General features: G+C 41.1%; 1 protein-coding gene across 8 annotated transcripts; it reads right to left on the bottom strand.

Moving 5' to 3' along the window:
- Positions 1 to 929: 929 nt before the first annotated feature.
- On the bottom strand, positions 930 to 14,516 carry LOC111666418 (dynactin subunit 1-like). 8 transcript variants are annotated; one of them, XM_023421753.2, is made up of 31 exons: positions 14,376 to 14,516; positions 12,319 to 12,384; positions 12,002 to 12,196; positions 11,568 to 11,649; positions 11,425 to 11,456; positions 11,020 to 11,040; positions 10,395 to 10,418; positions 8,883 to 9,029; positions 8,586 to 8,609; positions 7,724 to 7,921; positions 7,339 to 7,543; positions 7,139 to 7,217; positions 6,634 to 6,793; positions 6,265 to 6,369; positions 5,823 to 6,014; positions 5,594 to 5,707; positions 5,332 to 5,484; positions 5,073 to 5,233; positions 4,686 to 4,854; positions 4,391 to 4,459; positions 4,079 to 4,291; positions 3,723 to 3,884; positions 3,363 to 3,494; positions 3,113 to 3,238; positions 2,837 to 2,979; positions 2,524 to 2,687; positions 2,076 to 2,197; positions 1,790 to 1,985; positions 1,601 to 1,674; positions 1,420 to 1,509; positions 930 to 1,283 (listed from the first exon to the last, which is right to left on the bottom strand). In XM_023421753.2, the coding sequence occupies exons 2-31, from the start codon at positions 12,358 to 12,360 to the stop codon at positions 1,146 to 1,148; spliced, it is 3,732 nt and encodes a 1,243-aa protein (XP_023277521.1). In that variant the 5' UTR covers positions 12,361 to 12,384; positions 14,376 to 14,516; the 3' UTR covers positions 930 to 1,145. The 8 variants fall into 8 exon arrangements, with proteins under 8 accessions (XP_023277521.1, XP_087034218.1, XP_087034223.1 ...); XM_087178092.1 differs by having other exon boundaries at positions 2,076 to 2,194; XM_087178097.1 differs by lacking the exon at positions 14,376 to 14,516 and adding an exon at positions 9,428 to 9,514 and having other exon boundaries at positions 12,319 to 12,382.
- Between the last annotated feature and the right edge of the window lie 839 nt (positions 14,517 to 15,355).

Here is a 15,355-nt window from a genome sequence, read left to right as displayed (position 1 = left end):
AATTAATGATCCTTCTCTTGTCTCACATCCCACGCAGGTCAAGAATAGCATAAAGATTTTGTTTCCTTTTAAGCTTTAAATCCGATGTTTGCTCCAGTAAAAATGTAATTCTGCTACATTCACTCAACACTCTGGTACAGAATAGCTTTGGCTGCAGAACTTTCTTACATTAATATACCAAGCTCTGGTTCCTGATGTTGGAATGAATACATTTCTACTTAATAAACTGGGGTCAGTAGCAGTCTAATGATAACTTGGGCATTATGAGACAGAGCTAGCATGTAATTGTGTAATGCAGCTTTTTTAGTATTATGCCGCTTTTTCATTTTGTCTTGATGCCTTTTGTTTTATATAAAACACCTGGTTACACTTGCCTAATGTTTATATGCAGATTTCTCAATTATTGGAGCCTGTCACTATAAGGCAGTAGGCAGTCTTATCTACATCAAACAAACTAAAGTTAATGATATTAGAATTTAAAGACACTGACGACCCTAAACTGTAGGCTACATGGTTCACCTTCATCTGCCCTTCTCCACAACCTAAACTGGCCATGGCTCTTCATCTTAGACTGTAAACCTTTTGAGCAGCTAATTTCTGTCAACATACAGTATTACAGATATTAAACGGGCATTACATCTCATGATTAAAAATTGATAGACACATTCACAATTTTTTGTTGCTCAGAAGTGAATTGCTTGCCTTTTATTGTCTGAATTACTACAAATACAAAAGATACAAAGAGAAAAAACTAAAGAGGTGCAAGTACAGTAAAAATGACTTGTTGCTAGTTAGTTTCCCCATTTCCACAAAGAGTTGGCAAAATTGAAGCATACAAACTGAGTGATGAAAACATGACTCCCTCATAATGTGACATTCAGGAGTCAAATCCATTAGGACTTCATTCAAAGTAATCAAACGCTAATCAGTTTTACGTCAATATAAAGAGACAGCTGTGCCTCAGTTTTATTAGTGCTATAGTCTTAACTTCGCAAATATTGGATACAGTTTCCTGAGAATAGTGAAAAGCAAAGGGGATAAATAGGAGAATGTTGAAGTGAAGTGGAAAGTGGAATGAGAAAAAAAGAACAAAAGCTTTTCTTGATGTGCCGTCAATCTTGGCTGTGGGTCAACGGCATGTCATCTTATGCCATGAGGAGGCAGTGGACTCGCTGCAGCTGCTGCTGTGATAGGATGAGGCGGTGGACTTGTTCCTGTCCACGGTTGCATGGAATGGAAACACGACCTACCAACACTGTTCCTCCCTTCTTCTCTTCTTTGGCCTAAAAAACAAGTTGGGTATGTACACATGATATAAGAAATGTAATTTCTTTCACAAGTACTGAAATCTGAATGGAAAACATATAACTTTGTTATGTCTTGGAAGTGATGGGGTGTGTAAGCACCGTATGCTTTTACCTTAACAAAGGAGGAGACTGGGAAGGTGGCGAAGTCAGAGGAAGCCTTTGCTCCAGGCTGATAGGAGACTACATGTTCAGCTACTTCTCCCTGAAACAGATGTTCACAAATGTTTGGTTTTTGTGTCGCTGTCAGCTTGTTGACATGGTAAAGACAAGATATTCAATTCTGAAGTTGTCACCTTGAGTTTGTCCAGCGCATCACTGAGGTTCTGCAGTCGAGCCGTCTGCTCCAGCAGCTGGGCACTGGCACTAACTGGAAGAAACACACAAGAGGAAAGAGAAAATGAAGCCAAACACTCAGGAGAAATCAGTTTTTGCAAAAAGAAATTATTTTAAAAGGTTTAATAAGTGTGCACACACAAACACACCTGCTGTCTTCCCGGTGATGTCCACAACTTTAAACTCTGCACTCAGCTTGAGCAGCGTTGCCAACAGTTGGTCAGTCCTGCGATAGATGCCAGTGTTGAGTCCCTCTGGAGGCATGGAGCTTTCCTTAGACACCTGTGGTAGTTTTGGAGGGCAGAGTGGAGGCAGGGAGGCCAGCTGGGCTCTCATCTTCTCTGCCTGTAAGTACATGTACTCCAGGTCAATATTACCATGGTTTACACAGCCAGCAAAATACAACAATATAATACCAACTCAAAACCAGTGTACCTTGAGTCTGTTATTTTCATTCTTGAGGTGCTTAATGCCCAGTCTCTGAGCCTCAACCTGCTGCCTAAGGAGAGGGGAGTCCACCACCTGCACCGACCCTGCCATGGATGCAGGCAGACCTGCTGGAAGGAGGAAGGGAGAATGGTGAGAGATATTAAATCACTATGACACAACTGTGCTTCTCCTCTTTCGGTTGTGTGTGTTTTTTTTTCCCCCAGAATTGGGAGACTATTTTTGTGATTCAAAATCCGATTGGTGTAGGAATAACGCATTTACCATAATTGCAGTAGAAAAGTTACACCAGCTACAGGCAAAACATTACCTCATCATCAGCTGGTTGTTGCTTTTCAAGAGGTAGAATTAGAGACCATCACATCTTTTATCAAACATCATATGACAACATTTCGATCTGCTTACAAAAAGTGGCCATTATCTCACAGTAATTTACCTCCAGATCCCTGAACAATGGAGGCAATTCCAGAGGCAGGTGGGCCTCTCAGGCCCTCGATAGTCATCTTTGATTGGTTATTGATGCGTTGTTTCAGCTCTGCCTTCTCTGCCTCCAGCTGGTCGATATCAGCCTGCAGAGCATCCATCGTCTCCTCAAACTCCCTGAAGACAAAGAGAAAAGAGGGTGAGTGAGGAGGAAAATAAGAAGCATGAGAGAGAAAAAGGGCAAGTGTGAGTAAGATGAAAAACTGGAATCTGCCTCCAGTGTTGAAATCTGTTAATTACTTCTGTTTGCTTCTTATGGTTCTTACTTTTCTTTCTTCTTCAGCAGATTGAGGTTCTCGTCCAGTTTGGTCTGAATCTTCTCCACCCGTTCATCTGCGTCTTTGGTGGAGGTGTCCAGCTTCTTCTCCAGCAGGCTCAGACGGACGTTGGCCTCACTCAGCTCCTCACCCTGGGGGAGAGAGGTACAGCCACATCAGTTATACCTGCTCTGTTACAGATTCTTTCATTTCAAACTGGCAGGCTTATTTAAAAAACTCGATTTCTCAGTCATTTTTTTCCATGTGTTTTCTTCACCATGTTACCTTGATCTTGAGAGACTTCTTGAGCTCTTTAATGACCGTCTCTCTGTCCTCTAGTTTAACTCCTAGACCCTCAGCGTCAGTCATCTCGGCCCTGACGGTGGCTGCTCTCATCTCAACAGGAGGACTCTGAGGGCGCAGGAGGAATATGATAACAAGGTGAGAATTTGAATGCGGAAGAAGTGACAAACAGCAGAAATATGCTTGGACTTCAGTGTCTGACTTATGTGATACAGCAAAGGCATACAAATACCTTGCCCTGAGGTTTGTCAGCATCATACTCTCCCTCCTGCATGGCCGTAGCCATCTTGTTCATGGTGGCAATGACGGAGCTGCAGGACTGACGCAGACACTCCGGGCCACTCACGCCATGGGAGCCATATACCTTGGTGGAAAAAAGAGTTTAGCCACAGATAAAAAGAACAGGAGATAATCCAAAAACCCAGCGGCAACGTAAAACTAACTGTCCACATCCACTTGACCCAAAACTAACATTTTTTATCTTTATATTCCTAAGGCAAAATTTAGTGTTGTAAATGCTAGTTGCTGAGTGTTGCAGGGCATCATTCATTAGCTCGTATCTGAGTGACAGTCAAATTATTATTCACAGTACCTGCTCCACAGCCTTGAAGGCGATGTCCTCCAGTTTGAGAGCATTGAGACCCTCCTGTTCTGCCAGAGAAGCAACCATCTGAGCTCCAGCTGCAGCCACCTCCTGCAGCACGGCCACCACACGGGTCAGCTGACGCCTGCACTCTGTCAGCGTCTCTGATATCTGCCAGATGAGACAAGACATGTCAGTCAAATATATACTGTAGATCAGTAATGTTTGTGTGTGTTAGAAGGTCAATAATCATTGGGCAGTGTCTCATTCATACAAGGGATAAAAGAAACCTTCTTAAGCATCATACAGCCATTAACTATGCATATGTATGTTACTGAGCATATATGCATGTGTTTTTTTTATACCGGTGATCCAAAATTGAGAGCAGCGGGTACTCCAACCACATCTGTTCCAGGCATACGACGGCGGATCTTCTTACAGAACTGTCTGATATCAGAGCAGGAAGTGTCCAGGTCCTTCAGAAGCACAGTGAGACCAGAACTCTCCTGACCTGCTGCCAGGAACGCCCGCAGGCGAGCCACCTCCACTCCCATACAGTCCAGGGCACTCTGGGTAAACTAGAGGTAAGAGGGTGGCATGGATGAAGTTAGTAAACCCTACTGCGATGCTTGACTTTGCTGAACAGAAATATTCCACCACTGGAGAAACTGAAGTACCTTGATGTGGTCAGCCAGCTGCACAGTGCAGTCCTCAGTGTGATCTGCCAGGTGGACGCTGTACAGTTGCTGGAAAACAAAACAACAGTTCTTCTATAACAAACTATCTGATTAAGTTTACATGAATTTGTGTATAAATGCTATTTAGTAATTACACTGATGATTTGAACTTAAATATTTAAGGGAATATCCTTAATTTTAATTTCAAGATATAATATCTCAATTCTCTAGTATCTTAGTATTTGTGCATGTTTGTTAAGAGGCTCTTTAATGTAAAACCACAAGTTTTTCTTACCTGATAGTACTTGATGGCCTTAGTCAGGGGCTCCACCTGAACAGTCTCGTCTAGCTGGTCTTTATGCAGCAGGTCGATGAAATAATCCAGGGAGCGCTCATGGAAGTTCATTTCAGAGTAAAGTGTCCCCATGCGCTTAAAAACCTCCACGCTGCAGCTGCTCAGAGCCCTAGAACCAGAGCAAGGAAGAGGGAAAAAAAGAACAGAAAGACCAATTCTGTTAATGAATAAGGTTTACTTTATCACAGCAACAGATTCTAATTATTCTAGACGGATCCAATATTTTTAATTTGTGAAAAACTATAATAAATTGCTTCTATTTCCAACATCCTCGACACAATTCTTCTTTTATTCCTGGCACATTAGTGATGAAGCTGCAGTGCGTACTGTTCATATTTGTGTAGTGTGGCCTGCAGCAGGTTGAGGGAGTACACCAGTCCTGAGGCAAAACTGCGCTGTTCTCCTGGAGGCCCTCTGAGCCCCGTCCCCTGTTCCAGGTTCCCGTTCAAGTCAAACTTCTCCTGGGCCTGTTTACTGATCAGCTCTGCCTACAAGGTATGAGGATACAAACATCTACAGTGTTAGTTACAGAAACAGGCAGAGCACAACAACAGGAATTCAAAGAAAGCCTCACACAGCTTCATACCTTGCAGATGAGCCTGGGGATGAGCAGAAGGACCAGTATGCAGTCATGATCTCCGCCATGACGAAGGAAGGAGTCTGGCATGAAGGAGGTGAGAAGGGACACCTGTCTGTTAGACTGAGCCACTTCCATTTTCCTCAGCTCCATCTCAATAGCCTGGAGACAAATGAGTAGTTTTTGAGTAAGAGAAAGAAGAACAATGAGCACACTGGTCTCAAAGGTGTAAAACCTGTGAAACTCCTATCTCTCTAAGCAGGCCTCCTACCTTGGCATAGGCCTTAGTCTCTGCAAATTTGATCTTGAAGTCAAATAGTTCTGCAGGCGGTTGCTGAACTTCAGCATTGGCATTCTGTTGGCTGATCAGCTCCCTATTGGCGTCCTAATGTATAGGAAAAAAAGCACATATGGCATCAAGGCATCCACTTGCACAAAATGTAGTGTCCACGTCAAGCTCACTTCCTAGAGCATTAGTGTTTGACCTTCTTTCCACCCACCTGTAGCCTGGTGGTGAGGTCTCTGTATTTGGTGATAGTGTGCTGGTAATCAGCCAGAGTCTCCTGCGCAGCCTCCACTCTTTTATCAGCCTCTCTGACCTTCGCACCACTCAGGTCCAGCTGCTCTCTCAGCTCCATTTCTGTCTCCCTGGAGTTTTCCTGGAGCTCATCATTCATCTCGTTGATCGCTTCCTATTGGTGCAGGAAAAAACCACAGGAATTTTGTAAAAGATCTAAAGTTGTGACCATACACTCACTTACACCATAATGTTTGGGATAAAGTAAATGACTGTAAATAACAAGGTAAATTAGATTTTATCCAGGATTTCTTCTTAAAATGGGGATCAAACTGTGCACATTATGAAAACAATGTAATGGATGGATATTAGAAACTTCACTCTTGTTAATACTGACGATGAATCGTAAATGCAGCTGCACTCACCAAATCAGTGACAGTTTCTCTCAGCTCTCTGACTTTCTCCTCCAGGTCGAGGTTCCTCTCTGTCAGGGTCTCAACCATCTCCTCTGACCCCAGAGCAGCATCCACCTAGTGCAAGTGCAAACACGCACAAACACGCACACGCACGCACGCACGCACGCACGCACGCACGCACGCACGCACGCACGCACACACGCACACACACACACACACACACACAGCAATGCTTCTTTTAAATGCCTATACTTAGATGGAGGGAAAAGTTTTTTTGTCAACAATTACATTTAAATTTCTTTCTTGTTTAATCAACATAGTGAAATCTAATGAAAGCAGCACCAGCGGCTCATTAAGAGAAGTCCTCCATGGCTTTACCTGCTCTTTCAGCTCATCGATAGTGGCCTCTGCCTGCTTGACTTCTTCCTGCAGTTTTTCCTTCTGAGTCCTCAGAGTCTCCAGCTCAGTGTTCTTCTTCTCCATCTGCTTCTGCAGCTTCACATGCTCCTGTTTCTCTGAAGCAGACAGGTCACGCATCCTGAGGAGGAACAGGAAAATCAAAACAAGATATTTTTTATTGGGTGCAGACCAAACTGCTGTCAGGATGTTCAAGTTACCTGTGAACTGCCATGATTTCTATACAGTTCATTCACAACTAAAGTAAATGTAAGTTTTTCTGGGGACGTTGAAAACTTAACAGCTGCGGAGAGGTTACATTATCCATCCTCACATTCTATTAAAAGATATACAGTTCCTACATTTTCACATAAACATAACGTGGTATTAATATCATTGTAACCACAGTTAACATGTTAACAAGTAATTTTCTACTTTACTTTTTATACTTTAGTCAAAAGGAGCTTTTTAGAAACATTTGACCAACCTGACCAGTGCCTCCTTCAGTCTGCCGTTCTGCTCCTCCAGCTGTTTGACATGGTAACTTGAGGCAGCTCCATCTGAGCCTGCAGGAGAAAACAATAAGTTAACACACTGAGGAAATTCAAGACAGGAAGACAGAAAGAGTGTCAGACACAGATGTAAGAGACTAAGAGGCCTTTTTGACTAAGTGAGTAGAGTATAAACCTTTCTCGGAAATTTCATGTCTAAGGATCTCCAGGTCCATGGAAAGCTCCTCCACTCTCTCTTTCAGTGTGTCCACTTCCACTTGCAATGACTCTGCCCGCTCCTCAGCCATCTCTTTGTCCAGTGTTGCCATCTCAATGGCGTCCGCCGTGTCTGACATCTCTTCCATGTAGCGGTCCTTGGCCTCCTGTGCCTCACGGGCTTCCTTGAATTTGGAGGTAGAAAATAAAGCTTTAGAAAGACATGCAAGATGACAGTGATGACATTTTTCATATTCTACAAATTTTCTAATAATTTCATCTTTGTTACAATATATTGTAAACCTTGATAATGCTGTAGTTGTCTTTCAACAGATTCATTATTAGTACTTAATTTTTCTTTGTACCTTCTTGGCCTCTTTAAGTTGTTTCTGCAGGTCGGTCTGCTGCTCCTGCATTTTGGTCTTCCATTCCTGAAGCTGCTCCAGCTGGATCTTGTGTTTTTCAAGCTCCTTCAGCTTGGCCTTGTCCTCTGTCCGCTTCATCTTCAGCGTCTCCAGCTTCTCCTCCAGGTCCTTGACCTGAGCTCGCAGTGATTCCTCCTCCTGAGAAGGGAGAGCAGGAGGGCACAAAAAGGTCAGTAAGATAAAAGATCCTTCAGTTTAAATGTTCTGCCTTTAGCAAATTTAAAGGACTTCGTTTATTTTGATTAAGGCAGTTAGGAAACATAACAAAAAACTGATCATGTTCCACTACCAAAAACACAGAGCAAGATCATAAATGCAAATTTATAGTTATTTTTTGGGGGTATTTTTTGCCTTTAATCTGATAGTTGCAGTGGAGAGAGAGACCGGAAAGTCAAGGAGAGAGAGAAGGGTCGACATGCAGCAAAGGGTCGTAGGTCGGACCCGGGCTGCCGTGGTCAGGACCAAGCCCCCATGACACACTCTCCACCAGGTGAGCCACTGGGGTGCCCCTCATAAATGCAAACTTTACTGCCCCAAATTAATTTGCGGATAATTTCCTCAAGTAAGTGACTTCAACCCCTGAATTCACACAATGAAGAACGATTTATCTGACAGTATTTCATCAGTGTCTTAGAAAGTTAAACCATGCATCATCACCATAAAATTCCCTGTGAGATTAAAAAACCATAATGAAGTATTTAGAAGGTGTGCTGAGTGTCATTTAGCCCAGTGATGTTATGAGTTGGTTAGTAAACTCATGCCAGGTATCACCAGCATGCATGTACCCATTAGAAAACTCTACCTGTTTGGAAATGGCAGGTTCCACCTGGTCAAACAATGACAACACGGATGAAATGGGACAAGCTCATTAAAAAGAGGAATATGATAGAAAATAGAAACAAAATGATGGAGATGTAACATCCTGACGAAGCTGGAGCTGCTGAAAATGATCCATATTATTTAAAAGAGCATGTTAATCTTTTTTCATATGAAAATATGAATTGTGTGATTAAATATTCTTATTGAAAAGAGCCGTATGGGCAGATTTTTCCAGTTCCGCCGACACTAAAATTGGCTCTTTCAATCTTCAGTGACCCACCTTGCTCGGGGTAGCTGGAACTGCGGCTGCCGCAGGTGACCCGCTGGGCTGAGGCACGACAGGAGCTCCCAGTGCTCCCTGGTGGGAGGACAGGCCCGCTTCACTGACATCACCAGACAGAGAAGACGACAGGCTCTCACGAGATGCCTGTTGGCAAAGGACGGTAATTTTCAGATTGTGGCGAAAGGAAGAAGATGAGAGATAAAAGACAGGAGGAGTGAGTTAACCATTGCAATCTTACACATTATATGATAATTTATGTGTCTGTCAATACACAATCCAGTTGACTAAACAAGTGCTTCTCCCCGAGTGACCACAAAACTTTAATGAACCCAGCATAAAAGTGAATATCCTGAGATGTGCTGCTGTACATCGTTTATATGATAAAATATAGTAGGATATAGACACTAGTAAGAGTTTGTTTAAGTGGTAGAGCCGTGTACCTGTGCCATTAAGGACAACAAATTCACCCAGTTTCAGTGACCAAACATTTCACCACTCCCTGTGAGGAGACAGGTGAGGTACTCAGATATGACAGCGCGTACCACGAGCGACAGGCTGGGGCGGCCGGAGGAACGTACCACCAACAGGGAAGGGAGGGAGGTGGCAGGCGTGAGACGTGGCGTGCTCCACTGCCACAGCGTGATCATAGAGACTGTGTTAAGACTCTCAACAGTTATTTGTAAAACTCAGCTGCAAAGTGAACCTGCTCTTTCAAAATGGAACCATGTGGATCTGTTTGCCCATTTATAACACGTCAATTATAAAGTCAGTGTTTTAGTTATTTTCATATTACACATGTAATGAGTAGAAATGCAACACAACCACCAGGTTTTTAAAAGAACTTTGAAAGTTTAAAAAAATGTTACTTCCAAACATTTTGCCCTGTGTCATTGATCATAACCCTTATCTGTGAAACAGTGAGAACGTTTCAATCTAATTCAAAGGACACTTCAGTCTTTTTCTCCCAAATAAGAATAAATAGTATCATGTACCTTCAATGCAAATTACAACATACTAACACCTCAACCAACTACTGCCTATTACATTAGCCAATTACAAAAGCTGTTTATGGTAACTATTTCTTCAGGTGGCAATCAGCTGAGAGAGGCCCACCTGCAGCCTACGCTTTCCAACAGTCCAACTGTGCAGCCGAGATGAGTCTACAACTGATAGTGAAAGCTTTCAAACGTAATCATTCAGAGGCAAACATGCTGAAAAATACTTAGTGAGGGGTCTATATATACAACACAATTGTAACCTTAATATTACATATTACACTTGTCAAACTGATATCACTGACTACTCTAAAGTATGTACTTCTTATCATACTAGACAAAAATGCATGGTTTTTTGGAGAATTCAAGACATCTGAAGCTGTGTCCTTGACTCAACTTGCCTACCATCTCAGAAGGCTGAAACATTAAAATAACAAAGCTTTTCAGAATTAAGTTTTAAATCATTGTGTTTTGATGCCATTTGACCTCCCCAGTCTGCTGTAGACAAGCTCACCTTGGCAGAGCGGCGGGTAGAAGACTGGAGGAGAGGGATGGACATACAAGCACACGCGCACACACACACGGATATGCACACACACGCGTCCAGTGGTAAAGCAAGGTAAGAGAAGGGTAGTACATCAGAAGCACATCCACTGTTAGTTTATATCCACTGATCATAGCTTTGAGGGCAGCATGCACCATTTCACACAATCTTAAAGAATTGTTATTCTTGATGACTCAAGGCACAAGAGCAGAATAAAATGTGAATTCATGCAACAAAGCTAAAACAGTGGCAAAACGTCACTGAATTGTGAGGCCAAGAGGGATGACAAAGACACCATCATGATGACCTTAAACAATTTTGGTCTCTTAATGTTTATGCTGGATGCCTTCACCGGAATAAAAAAGGTAAATAAAATAAAGTGAAAAAGCAAACAACAACAACGTCTGGTGCACAAAACGAAAAAGGGATACGTAATACAAATACAGTGGAAATGACATCTATCAATGACAAGTGATGTCTTTATGTCCCGTGCAACATGTGAAAGGATAACATTAATGCAAAAGATGCGTTGCCATATTAGTGTGATCAGCAACATCCAAGGCAAAGCAAATGTATTTAATTTAAACAGGTCTACCTTCTTAACATTCACTGGTGTCTGCAAAAGGTATTCAGAAAAACACAAATGAGATATCAAAAACTCAGAAATTCATTCTCATTGTAAAAGGAAAAGAGAAAAATTGGGGATAATTTTGACACAAATCAGCTCTGGTCAGGAACAGACTGCAAAATGTCAGAGAGAGGGTTGATAGTCATACCACCACTATGGGAAAGGATTTAGTTGCTTTAAAAGGTTTGATTATTTTGTTCAACACATTTAAACCGCCACAGCTGCTCTGGAAAGAGCAGGTATTAACTTCCAAGTGTTCCACAGGGATCCGACCTTCATCAAAGCAGAGTCATGGAAACACCACAGGATTATTACATTGACAAATGAAACAAATGCATTGGGGTGTAGGTGATGGTTGTGACGGTTGCCTACCTGTTTGGATGTTTTTGGAGTCTCTGGAATGTCTGGAGGTAACAAATGAAGAATTTGTGTTATTATTTACTGCTATTATTATTTACTTTGAGGTACTACTTTCTAAAGTATGAATTTTAGATGCAACTGTGGTCCAGGCTCACCTTTATGTCTGGGTATCTTGGCAGTGCCAGACTCAGGAGTATCTGGTGAGGTGGCACTGGAGCCCTCCTCCACCACCTGGATCTGTACACACAGACACATAGTTGTGATCAGAACAACATCATCCTACAAAACTACTGACACTTTTCATTCATAATATACAGTATGTGTATATCTTATTAGAAATATTCTACATGACCTAATAATCTGTTTCTTTCCATGAATACTAGGTTTGTGCAACTGGACAAATCCTTAGACATTTGAAAAAGGTAAGTCTCTGTTGAAACCATGATAACCACACCCGTCAACCCACTCTCTCCCAGGCATATCAAGCAATCCCTGTGATTAAATGAGTGATAGGAGGCTGTAGTGCACATGATCACTACCCTCATGTACACAACATGATCCCTGCTCAAAGCACATTTATGTGACTAACCTGCGACTGTCTGACAAATATCCCATGGTTTTCTTCACAGGTGAAGTAGCGTTTCCCTTGCACGGTGCCATCATTCTTGCCTTTAGCTTCATCCAGAATGACACCCACCCATTTCCCGGAGGCAAAGAGGGTGGCGCCAATGTAGGCGACAGTGCCACGCTGACCCTTCCCTGTCACCTCTACTACAGAGCCAATCTAGGAGAAGAAAGGTGGAGACGAGGAAAAGAGCATGTGAGTCATTATACACTAGTTGTTGATAATTCATTTCTTTATTCCTTTTTCTTTCTCTCTTGTGTCTGTGTTGAAAAGTCACCTACCTTTGGAGGTTTACTACTCTCCACAGTTCCTGAGCTGCTCATTTTGCTGATCAGTGGGCTGGTCAGCTGAAGGATTTGGGAGAATACAGATGGGGAGAAGTAGGTAGAAAGATGAGGAAATGTGGGGAACAGAAAGCAGAGGAAGTTTAGTTACCAGTAAGAACAAGGAGGAAGGTGAGAGACAATGAAGATGAAATGTCAGTTCATTAAATACCAGAGAATTTCTTGTTTAAATTTCAGAATTCCTCAGGCATGGTATGTTTTTATATCTTATTTAATCTTGGTTAAATCGACTTAACTAAGTAGGAGTATGTACGAGAAAGAATGTTTTAATATTGTCAGCAGACCTGCAAAAATCCCAAACAAACAGCATTGTTTTTTGTGTAACAATAATGCCCCGTAATTCTCCCTGCTCCAGCTATTAAGAACACTTTTAGGATTGAAAAATATTCAGTGAGTCCTAAGGCCACAAAGCACAGAAACACACTCATGCACCCAGTCATATGTTCTGGACCACAATAGACTTCTTAATAAACAAGCCATATCTCTGCCTTGCTCACACAAAGATGCTCTTGTAGGAGAAACTAGGACTGCGGTAGAGTCTAATCCTTTAATGGAGCCGTCGGAACATGTGAATTCATGCTGCCTAACAGTTTTAAACCACAGGGCAGAAAACTGGATAGAAAGGTTTATCACAGCGCTATGATAGAAGCTGTAACATAGGATTTGTTTCAGGGAAGCAGAGAGAGTTTTGAAGAATCCTCTAGATTACTACTTAAGATTAATAGGAAGAAAAGCTTGTCTATCGGTTAAACATAAGGAAAGTAATATCATCTACTCTACAGGATAACCTTGGTTTACCCAAATTATATTATTACACATTTTATCTGATGAAGACACAATGCATCGAGGTGAATCCTACATCCCCTTTATGGTGAGTCTAACAAACCCTTACGTTTTACAGATTTAGCCAATGTAATGTAATAACTTCAACTGATCAGATGCGTGATCAAAATTAGCATTGATATACTAAATAAGACATTATTTAATGTTTACTTTCCATGTAACTCACCCTCGGGGTATACGAATGTCGCCTGTTCATCGCCATAATTAAAAGTTAATATGGTTTCACCTCCGGTACAATGATACGATACGTGCTATTTTTCATCTACTTTCACATCCCTTCCTCTTTTCCATGAGGGGAGAGGAAAATACGTGAGTGTGATTTCAGGGAGGGATCCTAGTGGTCCAGCACAAAACGTCAGAGCTGATTTGAATTCAGAAAAGGAGGGTAAAATCTAGCTGTTGTGTCTCCCATAAGAACTACACATGGGCGTTAGCTTTATAATTTACATGAAGCCACTTCAATATGGTGATGAGATAATCAATTTACTGTCCTACGTTTATATGGATAACCATATATAACTCAATGGAGACGTAGTAACGTGTAAAGTAACTGCTGTGCTTTCTCTGTCTTTGATACATTATACCCTTTTATTTTTTTGTAAGTTATGTATTGTCATCTTTAACATACTAACATATGTCAACAATGAGCTCGTTTATTCATTCAACACCAGCTGACAAACAGTTGCTAATGTTGGCTAATATTTCTTCGCTTTGTGCTGTTATTTTGTAGGACAGAAGCTAAATTTATCAAATGATTTGTTTTTATTCTGTCATAAAACATTGTATAAGTTAAGAATACCGCCACAGGATCTAACAAAAAAGGTGGAAGTGAAAAAGGGAGTAACATCATGAAGCACAAAAAAGCTACTTCTGCTTCAACGTTACTGCATTGTTAGCTTGGGCTACGTTCAAAATAACACTGACAGCCAAACACAAAATGATTTTAAAGCAACTCAATTTACGCATTACTTTTCCATGTAGGTTTAATTAGATATCAGAATTGAGTTAACAGCTAGATTAATTTTATAGCTAATGTTAACGTTAAAAATTGGCCAACTGGGCTTACAACGTTAGCAAGCAAGCTAAAGTCAGAAAGAGACGTACTGTTAGGAAGCCAACACAGAATAGCTGCATATTTTAATTTATCTTACCTGGCATACACAGATATTCCTGTCTTTAAATGAAGCACTTCAGGGTATTCATGCAGACAAACAATAATCCTGTGTTGTTATTTTTTGGCTACCTAGTTTGGGAAATCCAATTGTCTGACAGGTCACTTCCGGTGGCCTGACAGACTAAAGATAGGGAAGAAAATGGATATTAGCGCCCCTGGTGGCTGCGCCCACTTTGTAATTAAAAACCTTCAGGATTTACTCCCTGCCCCCATCCGCTAGGGATGGGGTTGCCTTGCTTCCTAAGGTTTTTTCCATTCACTTTACTAGGTCTTCATATTGGATTCATTGTCACTGAAGTTGTGACAACAGCTGTACAATAACTGTACAATAAGAAATAGTCTTGAATTCCTTGAGTTGTCACATTTGGACTGAATTTTTATGCTCAATATTCTATACTAGGGGCGTCGTAATCCACCGGTAAAATAATCGTGATATTTAAAGAATTAAATATTAATATCGTGTTAATTATACACATATGATAATATTGTGAGAGATTTGAATTCAAACATGGATAAGGATAGTTGGGGGAAAGCAGTGCAAGACCGCTGATGAGCGGAAAGGGTCAAAGTAACACTATAATTGCTCAATCAATATTATCTAAGATTTTTTAAACCAGTATTTGTGTTAAAGCTAACTGATTATTAAATGAAAAAAGTAGATTAAATTTACAGAGTGGAATAAGTTAAGGACAGAGCATTAAGCATCTAATGCATATGTAAAATATTATATTATTCGAAATAAATAAACAAATAAATGTAAAAAATAAATGTATAATACATTTAATAAATATTATGCCGAATATAAAGCATTTTACGTTTTTGTTTAGCTTTTTCTAAGTAAAAGTGAGGAACATTTTCTGGTTCCTGCTTTTAAAATGCAAAGATTTTATTTTTTCCTTTTTTCTTCTGAAGAAGCCACACTGGATGGTCATTATTCATTTAACCAAAAACAACTAC

This window comes from Seriola lalandi, unplaced genomic scaffold (assembly GCF_002814215.2).
Source record: "Seriola lalandi dorsalis isolate HSWRI2012SDOR001 ecotype SW California unplaced genomic scaffold, Sedor1 jcf7180002054676, whole genome shotgun sequence".
NCBI classification, from domain to species: domain Eukaryota; kingdom Metazoa; phylum Chordata; class Actinopteri; order Carangiformes; family Carangidae; genus Seriola; species Seriola lalandi.
Note: the sequence above shows the minus strand (reverse complement) of the source record. Positions and strands in the feature narration are given on the sequence as shown.